General features: G+C 34.6%; 2 protein-coding genes across 3 annotated transcripts; both read right to left on the bottom strand.

Moving 5' to 3' along the window:
• Positions 1 to 13324: 13324 nt before the first annotated feature.
• LOC103936400 (leucine-rich repeat extensin-like protein 1) lies at positions 13325 to 14456 on the bottom strand. The gene has a single exon (XM_048590765.1). It carries the CDS (start codon positions 14427 to 14429, stop codon positions 13503 to 13505), a length of 927 nt encoding a protein of 308 aa, XP_048446722.1. The 5' UTR covers positions 14430 to 14456; the 3' UTR covers positions 13325 to 13502.
• A 4251-nt stretch (positions 14457 to 18707) lies between these two features.
• On the bottom strand, positions 18708 to 20892 carry LOC108866417. 2 transcript variants are annotated; one of them, XM_048590852.1, is made up of 3 exons: positions 20730 to 20892; positions 20185 to 20255; positions 18708 to 19697 (listed from the first exon to the last, which is right to left on the bottom strand). In XM_048590852.1, exons 1-3 carry the CDS (start codon positions 20838 to 20840, stop codon positions 19388 to 19390), a joined length of 492 nt encoding a protein of 163 aa, XP_048446809.1. In that variant the 5' UTR covers positions 20841 to 20892; the 3' UTR covers positions 18708 to 19387. The 2 variants fall into 2 exon arrangements, with proteins under 2 accessions (XP_048446809.1, XP_048446810.1); XM_048590853.1 differs by having other exon boundaries at positions 18708 to 19676.
• Positions 20893 to 27437: the final 6545 nt, after the last annotated feature.

Raw genomic sequence — 27437 nt, 5'->3', positions numbered from 1 at the left:
GGAGTGGTATTTATAGGGATGGGTTGGCGCCTTGGAGGGGTTGGGGATTTTGGTTCAGTTCTTGCATGTGCTGAGGTAGGATCTGTGGTTAACTGTTGTTCCCCTTTGTGATTATTTGCTGATTTGGCTATCATGGACTTTTTAATTCTAGCATTACCCTTTAATTTTTTAATGTTTGTGTTTCATGAATGTGTATTTGATGATACATTGATTATGGGCAGTTTAGTTTGGGGTTACAGGTAGATATATTTTCCAAGGAAAATATTGGAGGGATTATGTTTTTGTAACATATTGGTGTAATATTTAAGTATAACATTTGCACCATTTAGGGATGCACATGTTCTTATTTGCGAATAACGTATCTTAATCGAATAAAATTAACGATTGGAACTGTCAATTTCTTAACCTTCATTTGAAGATCACCTCTACGAAAAATCAATTCAATCAAAAATCACTTAGTCATTCAAATGTATAAAATAAATCGACTGTATAGGTACCACGCCTATTTATTTGTACGTTTGTTGTAGGAGTGATCTTCAAATGAAGCTTACTAAATTGATGTACGGTTCCGATGGTTCATTTAGTCGATCAAGATATGTTATTCACAAATGGAGGATATGTGCATCCCTATACAGGTGATGCAATATTATCTAGTATTTAATGCGACAAGTGACATGTACATGTTATCTTAATTAAAAAATAATCTTATTAGATGTGATTGTATGCGTTATTTGTCACATTATATAGGACATTAATGTGGGATCTCTAGCATTCTCATTTTATAAAAATAAAAAAATAAAAAATAAAAAAAAATTATTTAGCAGATGTTTCTTCAAAGGGTACTTTTATGAACTAGACACATTTATAATTTTCTAGCCAACATAATTAAAGCAATTTTGGCGGTTAGAAAACGCATTTAGTCTCTTATTGTATGTCTTTTTGTTTTAGCTTTCTCCTCACGAAATATGTGTGAGGAGAGAGATTTAGAATATGTATGAAACAGTGTCACAAAGTTTTTCTTCTAATCGTGGCGTTTCCTATTGGAAACCATTTGTCGAAGTCCCTAGCGAGGTAGCTTGGTTTTGTGACATGCAATGAGTTTTATTTCCTCAAAGGCGAAGTATTAGTACAAATTTTCATCATGCATGTGCAACGGAAGAGAGAGATACAGTTTGAACAGCTTGGTGCCATCTTTTGCTGACTTCAGTACATTTTCGAAAGCCAAACGGAACTGATCACCTGCAGATCTCTCACCACCGTCGTAACCTTAAAATATTGTACGTGTTGACTCTTGACGAGCTAGCCATGTATAATTTCTTTTGCGAAATTCAATATTTTTGGAATGGCAGCGAAGCAAAAGCAGATGGGTTTTCTGGAGGATTACAAATTAATCAAGAATCCATGTGAGATTTTCACATATGATTAAGAATTTGTGTGATGAGATTCTCCACTTGCAAATCCGAGCTAATATATGCTGCCAACAAAGTCCGATCCAGCAATATCCAATGGAGTCCGGGGATTTTGACACGTATATTTAGGTCATATGATCTATCATAGGGCCGGGGCATTCGGGGATTTTGATACGTACATATATATATATATATATATATATATAATAAATGACGTATATCTCTTATATCAACGAGGTAGCTTGGTTTTTTGACATGTCTACTTGGGTCTTGGAGTACTCTTGGACAATATCAGTTGCATCAACGACTCATATATCATTAATTTATATACCCACATTTTAAATGAATATAGTTAACCACATTGGAGAAGCATATAATATTGTATGAAGTGGCGGCAAATAATCATTCTTATGTACCCTGGTGCGAGTTCGAGCCACAGAAATAGAAATAGAACAAAAACATACTGTTATTTTAAAACGTATAATTAATGACAATATTAGTGTAAATAACAGCTACCAAAACCAACTCACCCTTCTTATTTCTTATTTTTTTATCCCTTTGATTTATAGGTAGTAGAAACATAAGCCTTTTCTTTTATTTCTTCATCCCAAGTTGTCAACTAGCTAGTGTGACTGATGTTAATTTATTTGTACACTATTGTTTTATTTCTTTGCTAGAAGCCCCTATGGCAATATATTTACTTTCTCTCCCTAACACTGCCAGTATTAGGCTGTTAGCTTAAACAGCACTCACTTGCCAGTTAGCGTATTGTGATTGAGTTAAACTTTGTGAAGATTCCAAGATAATCAAATATTTTCCTCGTGCAAAAACTTAATTATCCATATAATTAATTAACTAATTAAATTAAGAATAACACCGACCATATACATTCTGTAGGTTGGCTGTCCTTCTCCCGATCCCTAGAAAAGGACGGCCCCAAACAATCTCAACTGTTAATCAGTTAGCTAACCTTGAACTGTCCTCTGCAAATTAATCAATTAATTGTCCTTACTAATATTGTTTTTTCATAAGCACTTATTTTATTTAGCTTATGATTGAAATTACCTGATGGAAATGGTCGGCTAATTAAGTTATATTTTCGTGAGAATCTTCTAATTAAAACCCTTAATTCTGATTTGTCGGCATGGGCCAGATTTTTGGTGCTAATTACTATTTAATTGCCACTAGTCAGATGGCAATATTTAAATAAAATTATAAATACTCCAAAAAATGGAGGATTATATATATATATATATATATGTTGTGAAGTACTAACTTATGTATGTGGATTAATTAATTGCTTGACTTCAGAAGGTCCATTGCTTCTTTACCTAAAAAGAAAAATATAGTATTGTGACAGCCCGTGCTGCCTAAATACTAAGACCCATGTTACATTTACCCCAATTCAATCTTCTTACGTAATATACCAACTTGATTAAAAATATGTATTTATTTTTTGTGTTGCCTTTCTGTGTTATTTGTCATTGATTGACACATTTAAGTTTATAATAATAAAGCTAACGAGGATTAAGTTATTAATATGTGTCAATCAATGATAGAGACAACATATAAAATAAATGCAAAATATTTGATCTCCTTAATTAGCACTTTTTACCATTAAATAAGAAGGCTCCCAACAAATAAAAGGGACTTATGCATTGGGGTTTATGTACAGTAAGTAGGACATTCAAAATGTGTATGCTAAATATTTTTGAGAACTTTAACGAAAAACTCCCGGTACTGTTCACTTTAACGAAAAACCACATTTTTACATTAAAAAGTCAATCCTGGTACTATTCACTTTACCCTTTATTTTGTCATTATCGTTAAAACTCAAAGTTTTCAAGCCATTTTCATTAGTTTTCCTAATAATTTTTGGGCAACCGTTACAATCAACAAGGTCAAGTTTGTAATTAAAGGACAAAATAAAATGGAGATTAGGTTAGAATTATTGATTACATGAAAAGCTTGATGAAAGTGATTAAAATGTGTTTGAGAGTACTTTTTTTGACAACCTTAGTTACCCCACATTTCACCTCAAAAACCTTACCTCTGTATTTTGTCTTTACGATAACCTTATTTACCTAACATTTCTCACTATTTTTTGAGTTGACAAGTATATAATCTCGCATGTTTTTTTATGTACTTTGGGTGCAACCAAAACTTTTGACTGTCCTTAAATAAAATAAAAAAGAAAGATGAGAATTCTGGAACTTTAGACATTTGAGAGAAACTTTGATTTTCAACTGAATAACCATACAAAATACAACCTTAAGGATGCTTACATAGCCCCACAAAGCCCTAACGAAAAAAAAAGAGATAAACAGTAAATAACTTAATATCCGAAAATAACAAAACAACCCAAAAATAAATTAAATCATTGTTTTGACCCTTTAAACAGCCTCGAATGCCCAAAATCCATCATACATCATGGAAAATCCATAAGTTTGAATCATCCCGTTATTCCCTTTCCGAAAAAAAAGTATTTTCAGCCTAAATCGGACAACAAAAATTTTAAAAATACTATTCATACGAGATTAATTACTATTCATGTCGGGATTTGCTACGATTATTTGCTCTTCTAGTCCTACATCAGTCACCCCCTCTTAAAAAAAAACTCGTACACAAGTGATCAACATGTTATAAAAGAGCATCATCAGGATGAAACTCATATAAATCAATGACATTAAAAGTGCTAGAAATTCCCATGGTTGCCGGCAAGTCCACAACTTCACCGCTCTCATTAATCTTTCTCACAATTTCATAATGACTGTATTTACGCTGTTAAAGTTTGATAGAGACTCGTATTTACTCTCTTTATGTATAATGTTCTTTACCCCTTAATACGAGAGTTTTTTTATTACACATACAATATTAATGAAAGAAAAATTCGAATACAAACCCTGAAGTACAGATCATAAACACTTTTAATCACTCAAGCTGTGAGTTTTCCTCTTAAGTTAATTACATCCATCAATGCACATAAAATGAAAGAGCAAAGGACCTTGCGTCACTCATGCCACCAACCCCGGCCCTACCTACAATTTTATGTGACTAACAAAAAATAAACAGCATTTTACCTTCTTTTTTAGGGTTTCCTGGCTTTTATATGTATCTTTTTAGGGGCATTAAGATATAGGTCCAAAAAATTGATATACTATTGGCTTTAGTCCAATTTTTTAAAATTTTTTATTAGGTCCACTTAACTATTTTTTAAACCTATTTTACCCTTTGTTTTCAAATTTTGAATATTTAAACATTTGCAATCTACTAAACATTTAAAAAACGTTTCAATTCTTTACCTTTTAATAAAATAAAATATTTTTATCATAGATTAAGTTGCAAAAATATACAACCTAATTAAAAGGTAACATATACCTACAAGTAAGATATCAAACGAAGAAAATATATCTAATCAATAGGTAGATAAACGAACTGAAAGGTACAAATACACAATTTACCTACATATAAGCAAGATAAATTACTATGTAATATAGGAAAACATATAGAAGCAATTTGTGATAGAGATAGAGAATAAAAATAGAAAAATATAATTTGCCTATAATAGAGGTGGGTTATATAACAAAATCTTGTGATACAGGTAGATAAATATCGGCCATGTAATTAATTAATTTGAGTAAAAATACAATTCAAATGAAGATCCAACTTTGACCACCAAATTAAATAATTTGAACACAACAAGCAATATGATGAAAGAAGCCAACCAACCTCCATTCGTTGATCAAACATAATCAAATTTCATATATAGTGGAAGCCTAAGAAGAGACGAGGAAAACTGAACCATGATAAAGAAGAAGAACATTCGCAAGGCAAATGATAAATCCAAAAATGTTTTAGATAACAAACTAAAAAGAAAGAATAGATAAATGAAGAAGAAATGAAGAGGCGTATCCTCACTTGGAGATATATAGGAAATAATTTTATTCCAACAATTATCCTATCATTAAGGGAATTTTATTCTTTAAACCTCAAATAGGTAAAACTTATCACAAATACTAATCCTAAAATCAAGAGATAATATTAATTACTTATAAATAATTTTAGAGGTAAATTGGTATGAAAATGAAAAAAAAAACTGACATGAAATATAATTAGACTCATCTAAAAAATAACTCATGAAATTGAATTCATATCAAGTTTTTCCGTCTTTTTACGCATGAGCATGACACCTTTGATGGATGTCATCAAAATGTTGAAAAATACAAAGTATATATATGGATTATTTTATTTGTAATTTTATCATGCAGTGATTGAGCAGTCGACGTTCATGTACCTGTTGGAGTAGTCCTTCTGCATGAATTAATATATATATATATATATATATATATATATATATATATATTAATATACACACACTTGAACTAGGGCATCGCCTGTTTCGGCTGGCCAAGAAGTGCCCATGGTTCTAAAAGGTACTGCGTATATGCCATAAAATAAAAACATTTACTTTGTTATGAGTACTATTATCTTTAAATATTAATTCTTTCGTTTAACCATCATTACATATCATTGTCGTTCAGTAGAGTAATATTATTTTTAAGGGGTACTTTGATCCAAGTACGCTTCTCAATCCTTAGGTTGTGCTGGTTTAGTGTGATAATCGTTTGGACTACTTGGCTGCTGAAAAATCAGTAGCAGTTTCTGCTGTTAGTCAATCATGGATACATGTTTAATTTGTGATTAAAAAATCAATTATTTAGATATGTGTTCATATATGATTGGCCAGCAACAAGAGTTGCTACTGATTTTTCATCAGCCAAGTTCTGTTTTAATTGTACATTGGTTTAAAATTATTTGTGATTTGTGCAAATTGTTTTCAGATCAAAAAATTAGTCATTAGAACAAATGCATCCATTTAGCATGGCTTGTATTTGGTGTCTTAGTAATGAAACACTTTGTGGCTTCTATTAGAAATACATATATATACATGGACCACTTTTTTTTTATAATATACAAAAAGTAATATTAAGTGGACTAATATTTTAGACTAAATTAGTAAATCACGGCATGCGTCACATTCTTAGAAAAGAATATTATAAAGCTAGTACAAAAGTTAAAAGCCTTTTTTTCCATATATATATAATATACTAAAAGTAATACTAAGTGAATCAATATTTTAGACTAAATTGGGAAATCAAGGAAGGCGTCTTCGGAAAGAATATTTTAAAGCTAATACAAAAGTTAAAGGGAAAGTGGCTGATAGACATCAGAAGATTATGAAGTGGAAGCTGCCTAAGCCTAGCTACCTTAAAATACATTTTGATGGTTCAGTTATTAATCAGAATGCTGCTGTTGCGGGATTTATTACTCGAGATAATCGTGGGTGTCCTATTGAACAGGAACAAGGTGCTTAGGAGAAATGATTCATTCGTTTGCAGAGCTATTTACTCGACTGCAAATATTTTTGCAACACTTCTGATAGAAGGATTTATAGTCTGCATTATATCATTTGGTCTACGTACTGGAACTGATAACCTTTGAGATTATGCAGGATTGTGAATAAATGATTGTCTGATCAGTCGCGAAAGCTATTGGTTTAGAGATGATCTCACTTTAAATTTTGATCATGTGCAACTGGTTGTATTGAGATTTTTTATTTTTTTTGAATAAATGATTGTTTGCTTTTTAAGAAAAAAATAGAGGAAATAAACACGTTAATCAATACTTAAGTAATGTAATAATACAATCACTAACATTATCCCTATGCAAAAGGTCTAGTTGATAATTAACGGACAGTTTAGTCTAAAGGAATATTTTAGATTCCAATCATATATACGTAACCACTCTTATCTCTCTTTCTCAAACCATTAAGTGGTCGTTTTCTGTCAAATTGTTAGCCCCATCAACTACTGCAAACTGCATTCCAACAGTCAAAACCAACCCTGCACCTCAGCTTTTGCCCTTGACTACATGTGCGGTTTGCTCATGGGGCATAATTAGAAGGGGTAGCTAGGCGTACAAATGGGCCATGTATATATGCTAATATGTTATCGTCCAAAACAAAAAGCTAGCTACCAATGGCATGCAGCGTTGTGGTCCAATGATAAGTTTGAAACGAGGTCAGAAGGTTACTCAAACCAAATAAAAAAATAGCCACAATGAAGAGCGTAATAAGCTAGGTGATGAGCAATCCAGTTAGCCTATTTGATGAGTTCATATTATATCATATATTTTACTCTATTCTTAATTATAGTTTATTGGTTATTTTGGTAGAATTTTGATACTTTGTTATATATTTTCAATGTAGGACATTCGACTTCTTCTAGAGTAAAAAGTGATCAAACAGATGAATTTTGGAGTTATTCCAATTGGAGGATATTCATGATCCTTTCAAGATGATTGTATCAAAGTTTCAGATTTTTCTACTTAGCCGTTTGACCGTGGCGATGAAATAAAGGCCCAGCGCGCAACTTTCTCAGATTGACGTTTCTGGACTTTTTGGGCATTTTGAAGGTCAAAATGACCTATTTTAAGGAAGATTTGTTAAGGGAACGACGGAACCCTAGGTTTTTATAATTTGATTTGCAAAACGTTTTCCTTTGTTTTTTTACTTTGCTAATTTCTTTAACCTTTTTAATTAAATTCGTTTTTATTATTTTTAAATTCAAAATCAACCTTTTCGAATCTTTGTTTTCAAATAATTAATTAAGATTTGGTATTTACATAAATTAGTCATTCAATCCTTATGGAAAACGACCTTACTTAAGCTGCTATACTACAATAACCTTGTACTCTTGCAAATATTTTTTAAGTATTTTTATCCCTACTTTTGTAGGTGGTAAAAATCTCTATCACTAATGACACACGTGATAGAAAGAAAAAAACCTCCACAAGCAGCAAGCTTTTGATTGATAAAACTATATATAATAGCTTGTATATATCATTATCATGATCACATAAATCTCTAAACACAGATAGACAATTTTGGGCTAAGAATAATTATGGGCTCGGCCCAGTGTATAAACTTAGGGTATCTTGGAATATACCCAAGGAAAAGCCCAGCCCAAGGAGATTCAGTCGAGTTCTACCAGAAGTTGATCTTATCTTAAACCTAGATAGGATGGTCGGCATAGTCCTAATGTAACAAGGAATCCTTAGAAATCGGTGATACCTCGAATCAGGGGAGATGCTGAGGATCAAGGATTGAATTTGGAGAATAATAGGGTTGGATTCAGAGTTCTACATGTGTTAATGGATCGAGGAATTATAATCTGGGTAGGATCCTACTTTAACCATGTGGAAATTATTACCATAAATAGAGAGGGAGTGCATCATTCAAAGCCTTCCGAACCAACACACAAATATGCCCTATGCAAACTCTTGTTCTATGAGAAACCTCTCAAACATCTTGAGATCTTTTTATTTTACCCATTTTTTCACCAACACATCTTCAGCTTGGATAAACAGCACTGTGGTGGCAACCAGCAACACCTTCAGTTTAGATAAACAACATTTGAGCCGTATAATCAGCCGATTGAGAAGCACCTTCAATTTGTGTAAACAACATTGCTTCGTGACCAACTAGTTATCTATCTAAGTCTTGATCAACAAGGAAACTCTAAGTCCTTGTTGGTAGAGGACCTAGAGGTCATCTCATCAGCTTTCTCAGCGAAATGAGATGTTACCAGGTCACAGCAGTTTGGCACATTAAAAGTCGAACTTGTTTTATGATTAGATATTCACAAGTGCATTTTAGAGTTTGACATTCAGACGTCTGAACCATATTTACAATCAAGACACACATCTCTTTTGAGTATTTGTGTCCAAATAGTCTAGTACTGATTCAGAGCACTTGTATTCTCACGAATATAATTTAAGTTGCCGAACCTAGTGCCGACGATTCGTGAACTTTGCAGAACTAGTAACCTTGTCTTCAGGCTATAGAACCCGAAGAACGAGACGTTTCTTTTCCTCGGCCGCAGTCACAAGATTCAGAAGCCATCAGCGCACTCAATGCCACATCAACATTCATTCACTCCTCGGCCGAGCTCGGTCGACGATTTGGCACGCCTCGCATTCGACCAAATAACATAGTTAGCTTATTAGCTATTCGGTTTGGACACTACGTAGGCAAAGTAAAATAAGGTCAACATTATCACACATAATCTAAAGTCATAGAAAAAATAAACAAGAAGGACAACGAATGTTACGCATCGGAAAGGGTTAGAAGATGTTCATGTTCTCATTCCCACGAGCGGATAAACCTACATAATTTGTTTAATTCTATTGCGAAGTGATCTTCATTTTTTGTAAAAATTGGGACTAGTTGTTACGTTCATTGTACATCGAACTTTAACAATTTGTATTGTCTATTTTTTGAGTCTTAATTCATAGATCATTTTTGTAAAAAATCAACTCAATCCGAAACTATTTACTTATTTGATTGTCATGGTGACATTTCAATATGTCTTAGAATATAGTGTTTGTCCATTTTTATGAACTTAATTACATGCCTCAAACTTGCCCGAATTGGCTAATATTTTGGAACGATGATCTGTAAAGTGCAACTTGAAAAATTAACAATTCGAATCATTAAAGTTCGATGTAGATTGGGCCATACAACTAGTCTCCATTTTTATCAAAAAAAAATGAAAAATCCCTTTAAATAAAGAACCTGACTATATTGTAATCTAATCATGTAACATCAGTCATCCAATCCACTTGAGTTCAATTCCAATCCACTTGAGTTCCAAGATAAAATATGTATCTTTTGGGGACGAGTAGATTGGACACCATGATTTGTTTCCACACATAGGCATATGTTATGGGGAATTGGAATTGTATACGGTGATTGTGGAGCACAAACTCAACGATAATTTGATCAAATCTTCAGTTGTCTACAAATAGGTCCCCTCATCCAGTCTGTGGTCCACTCATCTGGAATAAGAGAACAAATTGCTTCGTAGAGATAAGGAGTTATTATGTTTTGGGGACAAATTATAGTTTGGCATCGAATGTCTATTCATTTTATTATTATATTATTATCGATTTTTAATATAAATAAATCTTCCGTCCTTGGAAATTTAGGAATTGATGTGTTTTGTTGGGTCTCTTTTGATGAATACCATACTATTGTAATACTAAGTGGCAATTTGCAAAACTCAACATAAGGAAAGGGATGTGTTTGTTCAAAAAAAGAAAAGCGAGAACTGAACCTAAGACCTCTCACTTATCAGTGAAAAAGAATACAACATTATTGATAACTCATTTTGATGCTTAGCTCACTCCTCCATCCGCTTAGTACAAATAACTTTGTTTGTTTGAAAGAAAAAAATGGCAATACTATCCCTTTCTTTATGTTGAGTTTTGCGAGGGCCAAGAAAAATAATAGTACATTTAATAAGATGGGCTTGACAATCACATGGTTTGTGTGTCGAGTCTGCTTTCTGATGATAAGCCCATTTGGCTACGCCCAAAATAGAATGTTCATTTGGTTTTGGGCTCAGATACGTAAGGTGGCTATGTCGGCTTAGTTACTTTTACACTGAGAGTTTAAAACGGGAAACAAAATGTGGGTACATAAATTAGACGTTAAAGCTAATTAGTTGTGCGATCTAATAATATTAGTCTTTACTTGTAAGTGAGTAGTCTTAACTTTAATTTTTATGGATTATAACTAAGGTATCAATTTATTACTCCGTTCTCTTAATGTAAATATATTTGTGTACAAAAAATAAAAAATAAACAGGGTTAAAATGATTCAGTACAAAAAGTTATAACTCGAGAGTGTATCTTGCCCATATTATCATTTGTATTCAGTCGATATTACACCAATACTCGATCAATATGTCACCAGTACTCGATTGATACATGTCAGTAGTCGATCGAAATGCCGTCAGTGTTGTGCCAATATGTTGTTAATATTTGATCCATACGTTGTTTGTCGTCAATTCAAGGATTCAAAATCCTCCTCCTTAGTCACCCATCTCACCGCTCCTTCCTCCCTTGCCTTCTCCGACAGACGATCGGCATCTGCAAAATCCTAGTCAGTATAACTAGCACAATAGTCCCCCAACTCTTCATCCTCATATTGGATCTTAGAGCCTCCACTGACTCGACAAGATCATGAGAAGTTAGCAAAGTAAACCGAAAAGAGGTGCTACAATTCGCGCTTTGGACATTGTTTTGACGGAATTTGGTCCTCTCCTGAGCAAAGGCTCGAGATCCTCCTAACCTAATAAGACGGGCCGTTGGATTTTGATCCAATAGCTACAAACAAGGGGCCCCTCTAAAGTTATTATAATTGTAACCGTTGGATCAAAATCCAATGACCCATGTTAGTGGGTCAGGAGGATCCCGAGCCTTTGCTCAGGAGAGGATCCAATTCTAGTTTTGACGAGGGGAAAAAGGTGAAGGACAAGGCCTGAGAAAGCGTCAGCTCTTCCGGGCAGTATTTTTTGCACCTTCAAACTTGAAAGATAACTTTCTTTGCAAGAAAGCAATATCCTTTCATCTAAACTTTGGTATCTCTGGCATAAAGCCATCCCAATTTGTTACTCAGCATAACAGATGCACTGAGAAGAGAACTCCAGTTAATGTATGGCCAAGGATCCCAAGCTTTTCATCGTCTCCTCTATGGGCAAGCAAACCGTTTTACATGCCGTGGAAGTGTCTTTTTACCGCTACACTTGATCTTAGTCAAAAGACCGAGAAAGGTATGGACTCCATACGTAGTCGACTGGACTCCATAAGGTTGAAAAGGCTTTTAGGATTCTAAGGCATGGAATGATTCCAACAGTTAATATTGTAAAAACCAACCCGTACCCTAATGTCAATCACAAAAACTCGAACAAGTACACAAGAAATCAAGAAACATTTGCAGCAACGGAAAATCAAGAAACACAAAGGGAAGAGAATAGGAAAGGTTTCAGAAACCTTGAACCAATCCATCACTGTCAAATATCAAAAAGCATAGAAAGCCCTTCCTGCACCACCTATAAGGACAGTTGTAGAAAGAAGAAAATTTACGGGTCCGTTTGATAACTATCCGTTTTCAGTTTTTCGTTTTCTTTCTTGTGTACCATTCAAAATACATTTTCCACACCCCTCTCGTCATCATTCCTCTGCCCTTCTTCATCTTTCTTTTCTCTAATGTACTTCTCTTTCATCTCTAACAAAACGAGGAAAACTAAAAACTAAAAACGAAATGGTTATAAATCGGTCTCTAAGATAACCTTTAATCATATACCATTGTCATCTAAACAACTCGATTAAGATCCAAAGAAAAGAATGCAAGAGATATTTAGCCGTGGTTCCATAGAATCCATACAGAGAAATCTAACATAGTTGCAAGGATAAAAATCTAACTAAGCTCCATAAAAAGAACTCAATCAGCCTAAGCTCATCGCCGACTATGGCTGGCATTCTTCTTAATTCCAAATGGTGCTTTCATTCTAAAAACTACTCTATTTAAATTTTCAACATGCTCCTGGGACATAAAATACCAAACCCCTCCTGAAACATGATCCTTTAGCTCAAAACGCTAGTAAACCAATCAACCAAACCTGGAACTGTACCAACTACTTGTGATCAATCACACAATTCATTCCAAGATGATCAATCACGCAATTCATTCCAACACGAATCATGCATTTCCATCCCAAGACAATCAATCCCGCTATTCATTCTAATATGATTAATCACACAATTCGTTCCAAGAATGATCAAATGCACAATTCATTCCAAGATGATCAATCACGCAATTCATTCCAAGACGAATCATGCATTTCATTCCAAGACAATCAATCCCGCTATTCATTCTAAAATGATCAATCACACAATTCGTTCCAAGAATGATCAAACGCACAATTCGTTCCAAGAATGATCAAACGCACAATTCGTTCCAAGATGATCAATCACACAATTCGTTCCAAGATACATAAACACTCATTCCATCAAATAAAACACCGACTTAACATTAAAGTTTCAACCCTTGTCTTAATTCATTCAGCAATCCAAAAGCCCCAAACCAAATTCCACATAAAAACATATATACATATACACCGTGAACCGGCAAATTAACATTGCGCTTTAGTAATTAAACCATACCAAAACGGCTAAACCCCGATTCAATCAATAATCTGCACGATAATTGCTGTAATCGTCACGCTCGCGCAGGTCATTCTCCACCCTCTGTGCAACCTTATCTTCTTCGTACCTCAACCCCTCATCCAATGCCACTGCACCAAGACCTCCGGCCACAGCGCCCACAGCCAATCCGGTGCCCAATCCCATCTTCCCACTCTTGGGCTTCTGATTCTGATCATAATTCGAGTAGTCCAATGGCGCTGAAGGCCCACTAGGCCCGCCATAGTTCACCGGTCGGTCGAAGAACGGCCTTGGTGGAGGCGGTGGCGCACTGGAGTAGTACGCTGGATAGTAACCCGAGTACGGATCGGAATAGGAGCTGTAATGGTAAGGCGGTGGCGAAGCCGACGGACTAGGAGCGGATGCTGGTAAAGTAGAGCTGTACGGCGACGGCGAGTATGACCTGAAGTCGCGAACAGGCGGTGGGGGCATAGAGGCACCTCCGTAAAAGTAGCTAGGAGGAGGGCTAATATGGTAATCTGGCGGCAAAGGTCGTTCTCGAACGGCAAGCTTAACACGGATCTTGCCCTGGGGACGGCCGGAGGGACGGACGAGCTGGAAGGTCCGGATTCGGGTCGAGTCGTCCTGATCGGGCAGGTCCTTGAGTGGGACCCTGAGAGTGCCGACTAAGGGCTTGGGAGTGTCGGAGGGTTTGGAGTGGAAGATTTCGAGGGTGAGGAAGGAGTCGTGGAGGGACAGGGTGAGCGGGACGGTGAATCGCTCGTTCCAGACCGGGCGGGTGGAGCCGGAGTCGTCGGACTTGGTGGCGAGCCGGCGGTCGGGGTCTACCCAGAAGACGGCGTAGGGCTTGAGGTCGCCGTTCTTCCAGTTGACGTTCTTGAGATGCTTGGCGGAGACGATCGTGAGGTCGAGATCGAGAGGCTTCTGCGGCGGAGGGCGGGAGGAAGCCATGGGATTAGGCGTCTCTGTGCTAACGTGCGCTAGTGGGGATGGTGCTGAGGGTCCCTATTATATTGGGTAAGAAGGATTGATGGGATTGTTGCTTTGTTGCGGGGGATGGTGCTAATTGGTATGATGACGATAATATACCTTCCTTTATATAGTAACTTTCTTAGCAAAAAGTAAATATTAAAATTACCGAGAGTAAACGCGCTTCTCAACTGTAAAGGAGTCCTTAGCAGGGCAAGTCCAGCGGAAGGGATAGCCCGGTGGACAGGGGACCGAATTAAACCAATCGTCTCCATTCCTTGCTCCAGCCCATGTGGGCAATTGGATTAAGGGGGCCGTGGGAGAGGGGAGCCAGGAGTTCAAAGTCAAGCGCTTGAGGGTTTTTTGATGCAAGACTGATGTCAGACACGTTATAAAAAAAATTTATGTCATGCGCGCGTGCATCACACGCGCGCGCGTGGGGTGAGTCACCGACCAGATTTCAGTCAGTGGGGCGTGCGGTTTGAATTCAAATATGTTACCGTTGTGGGTGCCACATGGCACCCTCAAAGCCATTGGATTTCATCAGATTTTTTTTTTGGACCGTTGGATTTCCAACGGTCCAAAAAAATTCAAACCACCCCCAACGGCTAGATGATGTGGCACAATCTCAGTCGTTGGATTCCGGATCAACGGTCCACGTTATTCGCCTTTAAAATAAAAAAATAAAAAAAAGAAAGAAAATTTTGATATGTTACTGTTGTGCCACATGGCACAATATAAAGGGTTGGATTTCAATTTTTCTTTAATCCAACGGCATAAATTAATTAAGTTAATAAAAAATGTAAAAAATTAAAAAAAAAATTAAAAAAAAAAAGATTTTATTTTTCTATAAATACCTTATAATTATCTTCCACCTTACATCACAATTTCATACTTTCTCAAAGATTGTAAGCATACTGTGACACGTGGCATGACGGGATTTGTTAAAAATTTTATCGGAATCTATCCTCAACAATTCTGAAAAGGTAACGACATGTGGCACAATGACATTGGATAAAAATCTTATTGAAATCTATCACCAAAAATTGTCCTTTCGGATAATGACACGTGGTGCAACGAAACAAATTAAAAATCATATCCGAAATTACAAATAAAATAATTTTTTATTATTTTATAAAATAAAAAATACTAATATTTTATTGCCTATTGTCATGGCTATTTAGTTAGGGGTGGAGATACAAAAGGTAATTACTGTTCATTAAAGACAGTTACTATTCACTGGAGGGGATTCGATAGGCAATTGGCCTAGGGGGCCTTCCTACACTAGAAGTGCTCTCACTGCATAGTCCCTAAATATAGGGACAAATGACTTCTAATGGGTCGGAATTGAAGTCCTCAAAGTATCTCAATAAATAGAAACTTTCCAGATACCTCAAAAGAATTCTCAAATATGAGGACTACACATAGCAACTCAAATAGCGGACTCCATATTAAATTTGAGTAGGAATAGTGTTGCTAATTATGTTTTTTTTCTTTGTTTTTTGAATCCACCCAAGTGGGGCAACTTCTCATTTGTCTTTTTTATTTTTTTTTAATTCTTGAAAAATCAATGGTAGAGATAGTTTTTTTTTTTTTTTTTTTTTTTTTAACAATGTTTATAATATTTCAATGAAATCAATAATAATTTCTTAACATTTTAGTCCCTATATTTAGGGATTATATTATAAGGAATTTTCATTATAGATAATATTCTTTTAGGGACTTGAATATTCCTCTAAAGCTCATAAATGAGTCCTCAAAGGTGGTGGTGGGATGCTTAGGGATTAAGAACTTTTCAGTTTGTAATAGTTATTATTATTTTTTAAACAATTGATATTATATACACTAAGAGGAGGGGATGAGCTTAGGTTGGCAAGCAATAATGTGGTTCAAAATCGCTTTTGACGAAAGTCGAACATAAGACCTCTCACTTACAAGTGAAGAAGAATATAATTAGACCAACGTACTAACTGGCAATAGTTTTTTTTTTTTTATTTTTTTTTTTAAAGGAGGACAACTAGTAGCGAATCACGATTATTTACTATTTTCGGGCTCGAAGAGGTTACGGGGAATTCAACCTACTCATGTCCACCGTCAAGCAGCATATAAATTGTACTTATTGGCTAACAAGCAATTACGTAATTTAATTACTTGACTGGATAAAATAAAATTCAGCATTTTTTTTGTTTGTTGATAGATGCATGAATATTTTGTGTGAAACTCGTTTGGAAAATTTATTACGTCATTACTATATATGCTAGCACTCTCCACATATATGCTGCCCAAATATTACTTTTACCTAAACATTTTCATATAAATTTTAGTATAAATGGTACGTAATTACTAGGTGACAACAAATTAGGTTTTGTTTTTTTTTTTTTTTTTGTCAAACAACAAATTAGGTATTGGGAGTTGGTTACTTAAAAAGTCACAATGCATGAACATTTCATATTGAAACTTCTTTGGAATTCGATCAAAAAAAAACTTCTTTGGAATTCGATCAAAAAAAGAAACTTCTCTGGAAAAATTATTAATCTATTACTATAACAATATAATTTAGATAAACGGTTATCTATAATCATTATATGTCAAATTTATTTGAGTGAATAACCGCAAATATTCATAATCGTGAATATTAACATGTCTTTTGTCGTCTACTAGTTATTTCATATTGAACTTTATTTGGAAAAAAAATATTAAGCTATAATCCTTACATGTCAAATTTATATGATGAACAATTGCGGATATTCATAATCGCAACTATTTTGCATCTCATGTGTCGTCTACTAGTTATTTCTAATTCTTGTGTTTTCTTTTCGAGGGAGTACATGCATCTTAATTCTGTTTGTAGATCTTTAGAATCTATCCAATCATAGGAGATTGAAAATTCCAGATTTAATTTGCTTGTTCAAATTAATTAAGCATCATGTGCATATAATTTTAGTTTTTTTTTTTAGGAAAACTAATGAAAAAGATTTCAAAACTTTGAGTTTTAACCAAAAGTCACCTAATAACTGTTATTTAATGATAAGAACAAGAGATAAAAAAACAAAAAAACAAAAAAACAAAAAAAAAAAAACTTATTCAACCCAAAGCGTGTGCGTACGTTAGCAGTGCGAAAGCAAGCATCTACCAATTCAACAGAAAACCAATAGTGCAAAAGCAGCACACAAATTACTTTTTAAATATTTCATCGGGAAGGAAAATGTTCAGAGAGAGAGAGAAAAGAGAATGCCAACCAAATTCATTCAAACTGACATTAACAAACCCAAAAATTTTATAGAGAGAGAGAGAGAGAGAGAGAAATTTGAGATAAAAAAAATATATTGCTAACATCAATACATGACTACCACTTAGCCCTACACGTGGGGTAGCATCTCATCATCACTCTGTGTTCAAATTATGGAATTCTTTATTAATTTTAACCCTAACCAGCTAAAATCTAAAGATAAAAAATATTAGATTACTTTCCTCAATGAAAGCACATTAGCTTTTCTGATCTTTCATTTATGCTTTTGTTGTTAATTTTGTATTGAATAAATTAAAGGGAATTCAAATAAAATGTTCGAATAATGTTAAGGAACAAATAGGAATGTGAAAATCATTATTCTAACTCTATAAGAATATAAATATTATTGTCAGTGATTCATATGATAATGAGAAGATAGCATCAAATTTTGAACCTTTTAGTGTTCAATTTAAAAAACAGTGATAGTGCTAGTGTTTAATTTTAAGAAATAGTCAGTGTTTAGTTTACGAAATAGTTAGTTTTTGGTTTAAGAAATAGACAATATTTAGTTTACGAAATAGTTATAGTACTAGCGTTCAGTTTAAGAAATAGTCAGTGTTCAGTTTAAGAAATAGTCAGTGTTCAGTTTAAGAAGTAGTGATAGTATTAGTGTTCCGTTTAAGAAATAGTCAGTATTTAGTTTAAGAAATATTGTTCAATTTAAGAAGTAGTCAATGTTCGGTTTAAGAAATAGTGTTTGGTTTAAGAAGTAATCAATGTTCAGTTTAAGAAATAGTGTTCTAAGTAGTCAATTTTCTGTTTAATAAATAGTGACAGTATTAGTGTTCATAAAGCTGAATAATGAAAATTTTCTTTATTTTTGATCTTGTAATATTATTACTTAGTTTGTTCTAAAAAATTGAAAGAATAGTCAAATAAACAAATAAAAAAAATTGTTTATAGAGTGAGGTGAAAAGGGAGAGAAGAGTGGGGAGAGGTGAAAAAAAGAAGAAGAAGAAAAATTGATGTGGATGGGTGAGGTGAAATGAGAGAGAAAAATTGATAGGAATATGTGAAAAAGGGAGAGAGAGAAAGAGATTGAACGGTTGAGTGTGGAAGAGAATGTGAATGTGTGTGATGTGACGCGTGGTTCTGCGTGTCAGAATGTGTTGGCTGTTTTTTTCTTTATTATTATTATGTAAAACTTTTGTCATTTTCATTAAAATTTGAATCATTTTTATTAAAGTTTGTAGATTGTTTTGGTTAATTAAAAGTTTTGAGAAGCCATTTTCATTAAAGCTCTTTTTTTTTTTTTTTTTTTTTGTATCAAGAAGTCCAAAATTGCAATTAGGATAAAATAAATTGTATGAGTACATCTAGATAAGTAAGTCACCCTCATCAGATTTAATGAGGAACTATCTAACTAATTAGGTTACTCATCTAAGCTTATATATTGACCAAGTTTCATTGACAAAAAAAAAAAAAAAAAAAAGGGTGTCCTTCAGCCTTCAGTGTCCTTCGCTCTTTACCAGTCCAAACTTCCCTTTTTTTTTTTCTTTTTTTTTTTTTTTCTGGTTCATCTTCGGTAACAGGATTCTAGTCCTGCTCACACTGGATATCCCATTGGAGGTTCCTAGCTCAGACTCGTCTTTCTTCAGGATCTTCACGTGTAGAGATCCCCATTCCAAAAGATTGGTGCTGAGTTGGAAATTCACTTGTAGATTCCGTTTAGGGTTTGGCAACTGTAGACAAACTTCGACTCGTACTCTTTGCCAGGTTCCACCCGTAAGACAAGTTGATAGACCCTATTAGTACAACATATCGTACTATAATTAGGGCCATCGAGACCTTTGGCATGGTAGATGTCAACACTCAGGACGACTTTTTGGTCCAAGTATGAGTGTTTTTCTTGTTCATCATCCTTGTTTGTCATCCTTTTCTTCTTTAGAGCTCTGTTGTAGTTATCTACATCATTGTTCATCCTCCTTGCCATGGTCAAGCTGTATAGAAAAATTAAAGACCTAATAGAAGGGATAGAACAAAAATGAGAGAGAAAAACCAAGCAAAAAGAAAGCTAGACCCTTTTCTGCAAAATAATATAATTACTTGAACGTATTTGGTACTACACGCCGAAGAAAAATTAAAATAAATAAATAAAATACAAAATAAATTAACTTATGAACAAAGAAAAATCACAAGAATCAGGGATATAAAGCAACATATAAAAAAAAATCAAATTAATTTACAAATTGAATGATGGAGGCCATTTCTATGCAAGACTTCTTGTGTAGGTATATCGTAGTACATAATCCATGTCGGTCACTCAGATTTTTATGAAGTTCTATAAACTCTTTTAAAATCTTGATTGATTACCTATGTTCTTTTATGGATTCATTTAAAATTTTTATTAAATACATATGGATTTGTAAACTCTTTAACAAATATTTACTTTTAATTAAATACACGCTCCTAAAACAAAACACGATATACAAATTTCAATGGACTTACCAAAAAGAGATGGGACTGGATATAATAGTGTATTCCTGTTTCTCCGCACAATGTTTGAGAACTCTCTCACCCTGTTCGACGAAGATAAATAGGTGCTTTGTAAGTAAGATAAGATTTAACAGTCTTTAAAATAATAATTCTTAAAATGACAGTTACAACTTTTTTTCCAAGTATTTTCTTTTAAATAAGCTTCTTAAAAATAAAAAATAAAAAATAGGTTTCCATCGTTGGATCAGATACCAACAACCAAGATATGCGAATACATGCTAGTGCGTGCATTGATAAACATGTACTCGTCAGTTTTAAACCTTAATAGAAAAGAAATTGACGAATAAGACAACAAATTCATCATGTCATTCAGTGCCAGTTAATAATTGTTTGACCGTGTTCTCGTAATTCATTAATTAAGGACAAAGGTACCAATGAACTAGAAAGGTGATGGACCATGGGCCTCATGCCTTGATCCAGTACACGCGGTTAATTAGATTACAACGGTGCCAGTAATGAATTATCTTAACAAATATGGCAACAACTTACAATGTTACCTTCAAAACTACGTGTTGGTATGAGTCGTTCTCTTCTTCTTCTTCTGCAGATTTCCTCTTTAGGGCTTGCCGGTGTGAGTCGTGCTCTTCTTCTTCATCTGAAGATTTCATCCTTGTCGCAGCCAAACTGTATGAAAAAAAAAAAAAAACAAGAAGAGTTTGTTTATGAGTCGAAGATGAAAGTTGATGCATGTATATATAGGAAATACTGGCGTCTAGGTCTGGCATGCTGGCTATGGCCGCACCTTAAGGCATTGCCAACGACCACTCATACATGGCAATCTTTGATTGGTCACTTCATGTCTAAAATACACAGTGATTGGTCAACTATGTCACACTCACTAATTAGGAAAATTACGTGGCAATAATAATGTTTTACCTAAGATTTTCCACATATAAAATTGAATATAAATTGTACTTATTGGGCAATTGACAAGCAATTAGATAACTACATGACTGGATAAACAAAAATGCACGGATTATTTTGTTTGTTGGATGATGCATGAATATTTTATCTGAAACTTGTTTGGAAAATTTATTACGTCATTCATTACTATATACGATGGCATTCTCCATATATGCTGCCCAAATATTAATTTTACCTAAACATTTCCATATAAATTTCAAGTATAAATGGTACGTAATTACATTGAATTTTCGTATCCATACTTCTTTGGAAAAAAATATTAAGCTATTACTACAACAATATAATTTAGATAAAGATTATCTATAATCATTACATGTCAAATTATTTGGGTGCATGAATAATCGCAAATATTTTGCATGCCCCTTGTCGTCTTTATTATGTTTTTAGATCTTTGGTTAGAATAGGAGATTGAAAATTCTAGATTTAATTTGCTTTTTCAAAGTACTTAAGCATCATCTGCATATAATTTTGGTTTTTTTTTTTTTTTTTTTTTTTGGTATCGAGAAGTCCAAAACTGGAATTTGGGTAAAATAAATTGTACGAGTACATCTAGATAAGGAATTCACCTTCATCAAATTTCATGATGAACCATCTAACTAACTAGGTTAGTCATCTAAGCTTATATATTGACCAAGTTTCATCGACAAAAAAATGTGTCCTTCGGCTTTCAATACATGCCCTTCGGTTCTTGTCAGTCCAAACTTGCCTTCCTTTTTCTGGTTGATCTTTGGCAATGGGATTCTAGTCCTGCTCACACCGGATATCCCATTGGAGGTCCCTGGCTCGGAGTTGTCTTTCCTCAAGATCTCCACGTGTAGAGATCCCCATTCTAAAAGACTGGCGTTGAGCTGAAAATTCACTTGTCGATTCCATTTAAGGTTTGGCGATCCATAGACAAACTTCGACTCGTACTCTTTACCTGGTTCAACCCATAATACAAGTTGATAGACCCTATTAGTACAACATATTGTACCATAATTAGGGCCGTCGAGGCCTTCGGCATGGTAGAGGTCAACACTCAGGACGACTTTTTGGTCCAAGTATGAGTTTTTTTCTTGTCCATCGTCCTTGTATGTCATCCTTTTCTTCTTCAGTGCTCTGTTGTAGTTATCTATATCATTGTTTATCGTCCTTGCCATGGTCAAGCTGTATAGAAAAATTAAAGACCTAATACAAAGCATAGAACAAAAATGACAGAGAAAAACCAAGCAAAAAATAAAAAATTAGACCCTTGTCTGCAAATAAATAAATAAAATTATGTACTACACACCAAAAAAATAAATAAATAAAAAATATATAAATACACAATAAATTAACTTATGAAGATTGACATCATGTTCTACCAGTCACAAATTCTACTGCTATGTGAATGTGAGTATAAGAGATACAAATCCAATGTGAAAAAGAAAAATCGCAAGAATTAGAGATGCAAAGCAACATATAAATAAAATCAAATTAAGTTATAAAAAAATTGACGGAGGCTTTTTCTATGCAAGGCTTACATCGCACTATATAATCAGACTAATCAGTGTCAGCCATTCATATTTTTATGAAGTTTTATAAACTCTTTGAAAATCTTGATTGAATACCCATGAACTTCTATGAATTCATTTAAGATCTTGATTGAATACGTATCTACTTGCAAAATCTTTTACAATAATTTAAATGCCTAATCGAATACACCCTCCTAAAACGAAACATGATATTCAGATTTCAATTGACTTACCAGAAAGAGATGGCGACTGGGTACTGTACTTTTCGTTTCCCGACACAACGTTTGACAATTCTCACCCTGTTCGGCTAAGATAAATAGGTGCTTTGTAGGCGAGATAAGATTTGACGGTCTTTAAAACATTCTTAAAATGACAATTACAACTTTTTTCCAAGTATTTTCTTTTAAATAAGATTCTTAAAAAAATAATTATCGGTTTCCGTCTTTGGGTCATATACGAACGGTCAAGATATGCGAATACGTGTTAGTGCGTGCATTGCGAAACATGTCCCTCGTCATTTTTTAAACCTTATTAAAAAAGAAATTGACGAATAAGACGACAAATTTAGCATGCCATTTAGTGCCAATTAATAATTGTTTGACCGTGCCCTCATAATTCATTAATTAAGGACGGAGATACCAATGAACTGGAAAGGTAATGGGCCCTGGGCCTCATGCCCTCATCCAGTACACGCGGTTAATTAGCTTACAATGGTGCAAGTGATGAATTATCTTAGGCCTCATTTGGTGGACAGAATGTGATAGTTATTTTCAATTAAATTGGACTTGTAATCCAGCCAATGTTTGGCAAGAAAAATTGTATCACCGGCTGGATTGGCTACAAATTCGAAATAAGGAAAAAATGCGATAGGTTATGTAATTCAATCATACACATGGATTATGTAACCCAAAATCTCATCCTTAAAGCTCAATCTCATTCAGTCTACCAAACAAACCCTTAATGAATATGGCAACAACTTACAATGTTACCTTTAAAGATTCATAAAACTTAACACTTGGTACGTATCAGTATGTAATTCAGTGACAATGACAAACATGAGCATATGACGTTTTGTAGCAACAATAACAAGTATTTTGGTCCAACATGTTGCTTAAGCTTTTGGCTGCTGGATTTGGCATCTTGTTTGTACGCCATTTGGCAGTTGTTTATTTGTATGCACTAATAATCATGTCATTTATAAATTATTTGTGTGGATGATATAAACTATTTCTTTAGCGCTTCTCATACAATTAATTTAAGCAGTAAAAACATTAAAAAGTTATTTGATAATTATTTTATTTTTATTTTATTTTTTTAAACTGAAAACTCGTTTGGTAATTACTTACAGTTTTAAAGTTGAAAGCCAAATTTTGAAAGTAGTTTTCATTTTTTAAAACTAAAACTTGAAAATGAGATGGTTATCAAACGACTCTCAAATATATAACTTATCTTACGAGAGTGGCAATTATCTCTTCTATATTTTATTTTCTAAATACTTTATCCTTTATTTTTTTTACTAACTTTTTTTTAATAATAATTATAATAATAAATTCATTAAAAAGGCCATTATGGGATGTGGTTGTTTCTTTTCAAAATTTTAATTAAATTGTTATTTTTAAAAGTTGTAAGAAGATAGGAGCATTTTTTACATTAATAAATGTTTCACTAATTTTTATTTTATATTTTTTTAAAAAGAGGGGACAACTGGTGGCAAGTTACGGTTATCAATCCCTTCCGAGCCTAGAAAGGCTATGGGGAATTTCACACACAGTTAAGCAAACTCACTAGTTCGAAGCCTCAAACACAGGACCTCCCACATTTTTTTTTTATTGGGGAGTCACAGTCCTAATAAATAACATTTAACAAAAAAAAAAAAAGGCTAAAATGGTTAAAAAAACAAAAACAAGGGTAGAGTGGTCAAAAACAAAATATTAAAAAAAAAACAAGAGTGTCGGCAGACTTACCCTAATGTTTTATTTCCCTATCTACATTATAATTTCACCCGTCATAAAAGTTAAAAAATTGAATGCTACTTTTTCAACCACTATTATTCCTAAAATAACCTCTAATATATATCTAAATTCTGTTTTAATTTTTCAAAAGAATAATATTATAATGCTGATAAGCCAAACCGAGCTTTAACTCACCACCATGCCTTCTTTTGTGATTTTTATTTCGGTTAGAATTCTAGAATTCGATCACTTCTTAGATCTCTAGCCGATTGTAATTCTCCTTCCTTCACTCTCTCCAAACTCCCAACGCAACCCCCTTCCAAATTCCACAGCTAAACCTCAAGCCGCATTCCCAAAATTTCACCCTCATGCCCATTTTCAAATTCGCGACAACCCAATCCCAACTCTTCAAGCCCAATTTCTTTTTCTCGTCTTCCATTTCAATTTTAAAATTTTAAGTATTATTTTATTAAAATGTTTTAAACAATAATTATTGACACACCCCGATCGAGATCATGGCATGCTGGCCGTCACGTGGAAGTGACGTAACCATGTGCACAGTGCGGAAGCTAATAAATAATAATAAAAGTACGAATAAATAAAAACCCAGCTATACATAAAGTAATAACATACATGTGCAAGCTTAAGTGTGAGAACAAAGTTCAGAGCATGGAAGACCTAGTGCAGTCCGGGAGAAACAACACTAAATAAACACACCCAAATGTGGTCCTACACTGGTGATAATATGTCAGATAAGCCGGGAAAATCCTCTAGGGAGCCACCAAAAGCGCTAGCCGAACTAGAACTTGGAAGGGCGCAAAACAAAAAACGTGAGTGGGCAAAAACAAAGCTTTTCGAAAACCATTTCATAAACAAAGTTCTAACCCCTCGTCGTAAAACCTATATACTTCCCAGAAAAATAGAATATATACATATATATATAAATCATGCTCGGAAATATGCCATGTCACATGCCTCGAAATAAAATGCAAGTACTCAGGTAATGCCAAACAATGCCATGTAATCTGTCAGTCGGAGTCACCTAACGTGACTTGTATGACTAAATCTAGAGCTCAAATCTCCAACTCACTGACTATACCTGTACACGAGTCGGAACCACCTAAAGTGGTATGTACGACATGACTGGGTGTATAATAAGTACGCTCAAGTGTTACGATCACGTGAAGACTGGTCGAATAATCGCGGGTCATCTACGAGTCGGAACCACCTAAAGTGGTCTGTATGACAGGACTGTGCACCTAACTTGGATCCAAGATGAGCGTGTGGTGCTGGAGGTGAACATCACGTGAAAGACTATGCCCAACTCTGGGCGGGAGCACTAACACCGGGGGTGCAGGTTATGAGCTCTCTATGCATCTCAAATCACTATTGAACCTAAACATAAACCATAACTTACCTGACACTTACCTATGCGTCCGCAGCACCAAACATATGTATATATGCAACTAATAATGCATAATTAAATGGGTAAACATAATGCATGGCCTAAAAGCAAATAAACATTTCATTTCACTTTCTGGGAAAAACATAAATATATAGGTATATACGGAAAACCAAAAGCCCACTCACTGGTATGTAGAAGGGTCGTAACCCCCTTGCCTTAAGTGACCGCGCTCGTCCTCGGGATAGGTCTCACCTATATGCGAAACAACTATAAATACGTAAATTTTAAAGCACATAACCAACAATACGAAATAACTTCTCATACAGTGCTCAAATGGGGTGTATGAATACACCAATGTGATCTACTCAACCTCAGGAACATCCCCATATTTTTAAAATAATTTTTCGACGTCGCACGCGCCCCCAAGCCCCGGCCAAGGCACGGCCACACGCGTCGCCCACGCGCAGGCACATGCCTGGCACACTAACGGTGTCAGTTAACGCCGTCAGGAATACTCCGTTAACTCTGACGGATTCCGTTAACGCCGTTAGGAATATTCTGTCCAAACTGACGGAATATTCCGTCGTCTTCTCCGGCCAACCTCCGGCGCCGAAAAACCGGGAAATTTTCAAAACTTCGTATCTTCTTCGTTTTTCAACCAAATTTCACAAAATTGGTACCAAAATGAAGCTTACAACAAGAGGAACAAATCCATACCACTTTCAAGCACTAAAACCCACAGAATCTCGCCGGGAAAACACCACCAACTCCGCCCAAACCTGCAACTCACGATCCCGACGTCCAAAACCTTCAAATGAACCACCCTGAGCCTCCTAAGGACCTCACCAAGCTTCCTACAAGCTTGAAATTCCCAAAAACACAAGAATTAACGTGTGCATGAACAATGACCAAAATCGAGGATCTCGAGTTCGACGTGAAAATGAAGGTATCCTTACCTGAAATGGGTATGGTTGAACTCCTAAGGACTTCACGAGCACAACTGTGTAACTTGTTTCCTCGATCTGTGAAGTTTTCAAGGGTTTTGGGTGTGTCCGTACGAAAAAGATAGGAAAGGGAAAGAGAGAGGGGCTCGGGATAGTGCAGAGAGAGAAGGGAAATGAGTGTGGTGTGTGTGTGGTCCAAAATCAGCCAAACAAAACCCAAAAACAACCACACAACGAAACAACCATACTAGGGGCAAAACCGTCATTTCACCCCCACGATACGAAAAATCCGAGACGGGCTGTCACAATTATACTATTAAACTAGAAAATATTTTTTCAATAAGGATAAAATGATAAAAATCCACTCAATTTTGTCAAATCATTTTAGCTCATAGTTATTAAATTGATGGTATTTTTATCATTTTAATCCTTATTTAACAAAGGTTTTTAACGAAAGATCAAAATGATTGACGGTAGACAAAATCAT

This window comes from the organism of the source record quoted next, unplaced genomic scaffold (assembly GCF_019419815.1).
Source record: "Pyrus x bretschneideri cultivar Hongxiangsu unplaced genomic scaffold, Pyrus_bretschneideri_v1 Contig32, whole genome shotgun sequence".
NCBI lineage: Eukaryota > Viridiplantae > Streptophyta > Magnoliopsida > Rosales > Rosaceae > Pyrus > Pyrus x bretschneideri.
This window is presented reverse-complemented; position numbering and strand designations above follow the sequence as displayed.

Coding starts and splice junctions, on each gene's coding strand:
- LOC108866417 (XM_048590852.1), bottom strand. CDS start 20,840: ATGAAATCTTCAGATGAAGAAGAAGAGCACGACTCACACCGGCAAGCC. Junction 20,256..20,729: donor ACCAACACGTAGTTTTGAAG/GTAACATTGTAA, acceptor TTCGTCGAACAG/GGTGAGAGAGTTCTCAAACA. Junction 19,698..20,184: donor TCCAGTCCCATCTCTTTTTG/GTAAGTCCATTG, acceptor CCCTTCTATTAG/GTCTTTAATTTTTCTATACA.
- LOC103936400 (XM_048590765.1), bottom strand. CDS start 14,429: ATGGCTTCCTCCCGCCCTCCGCCGCAGAAGCCTCTCGATCTCGACCTC.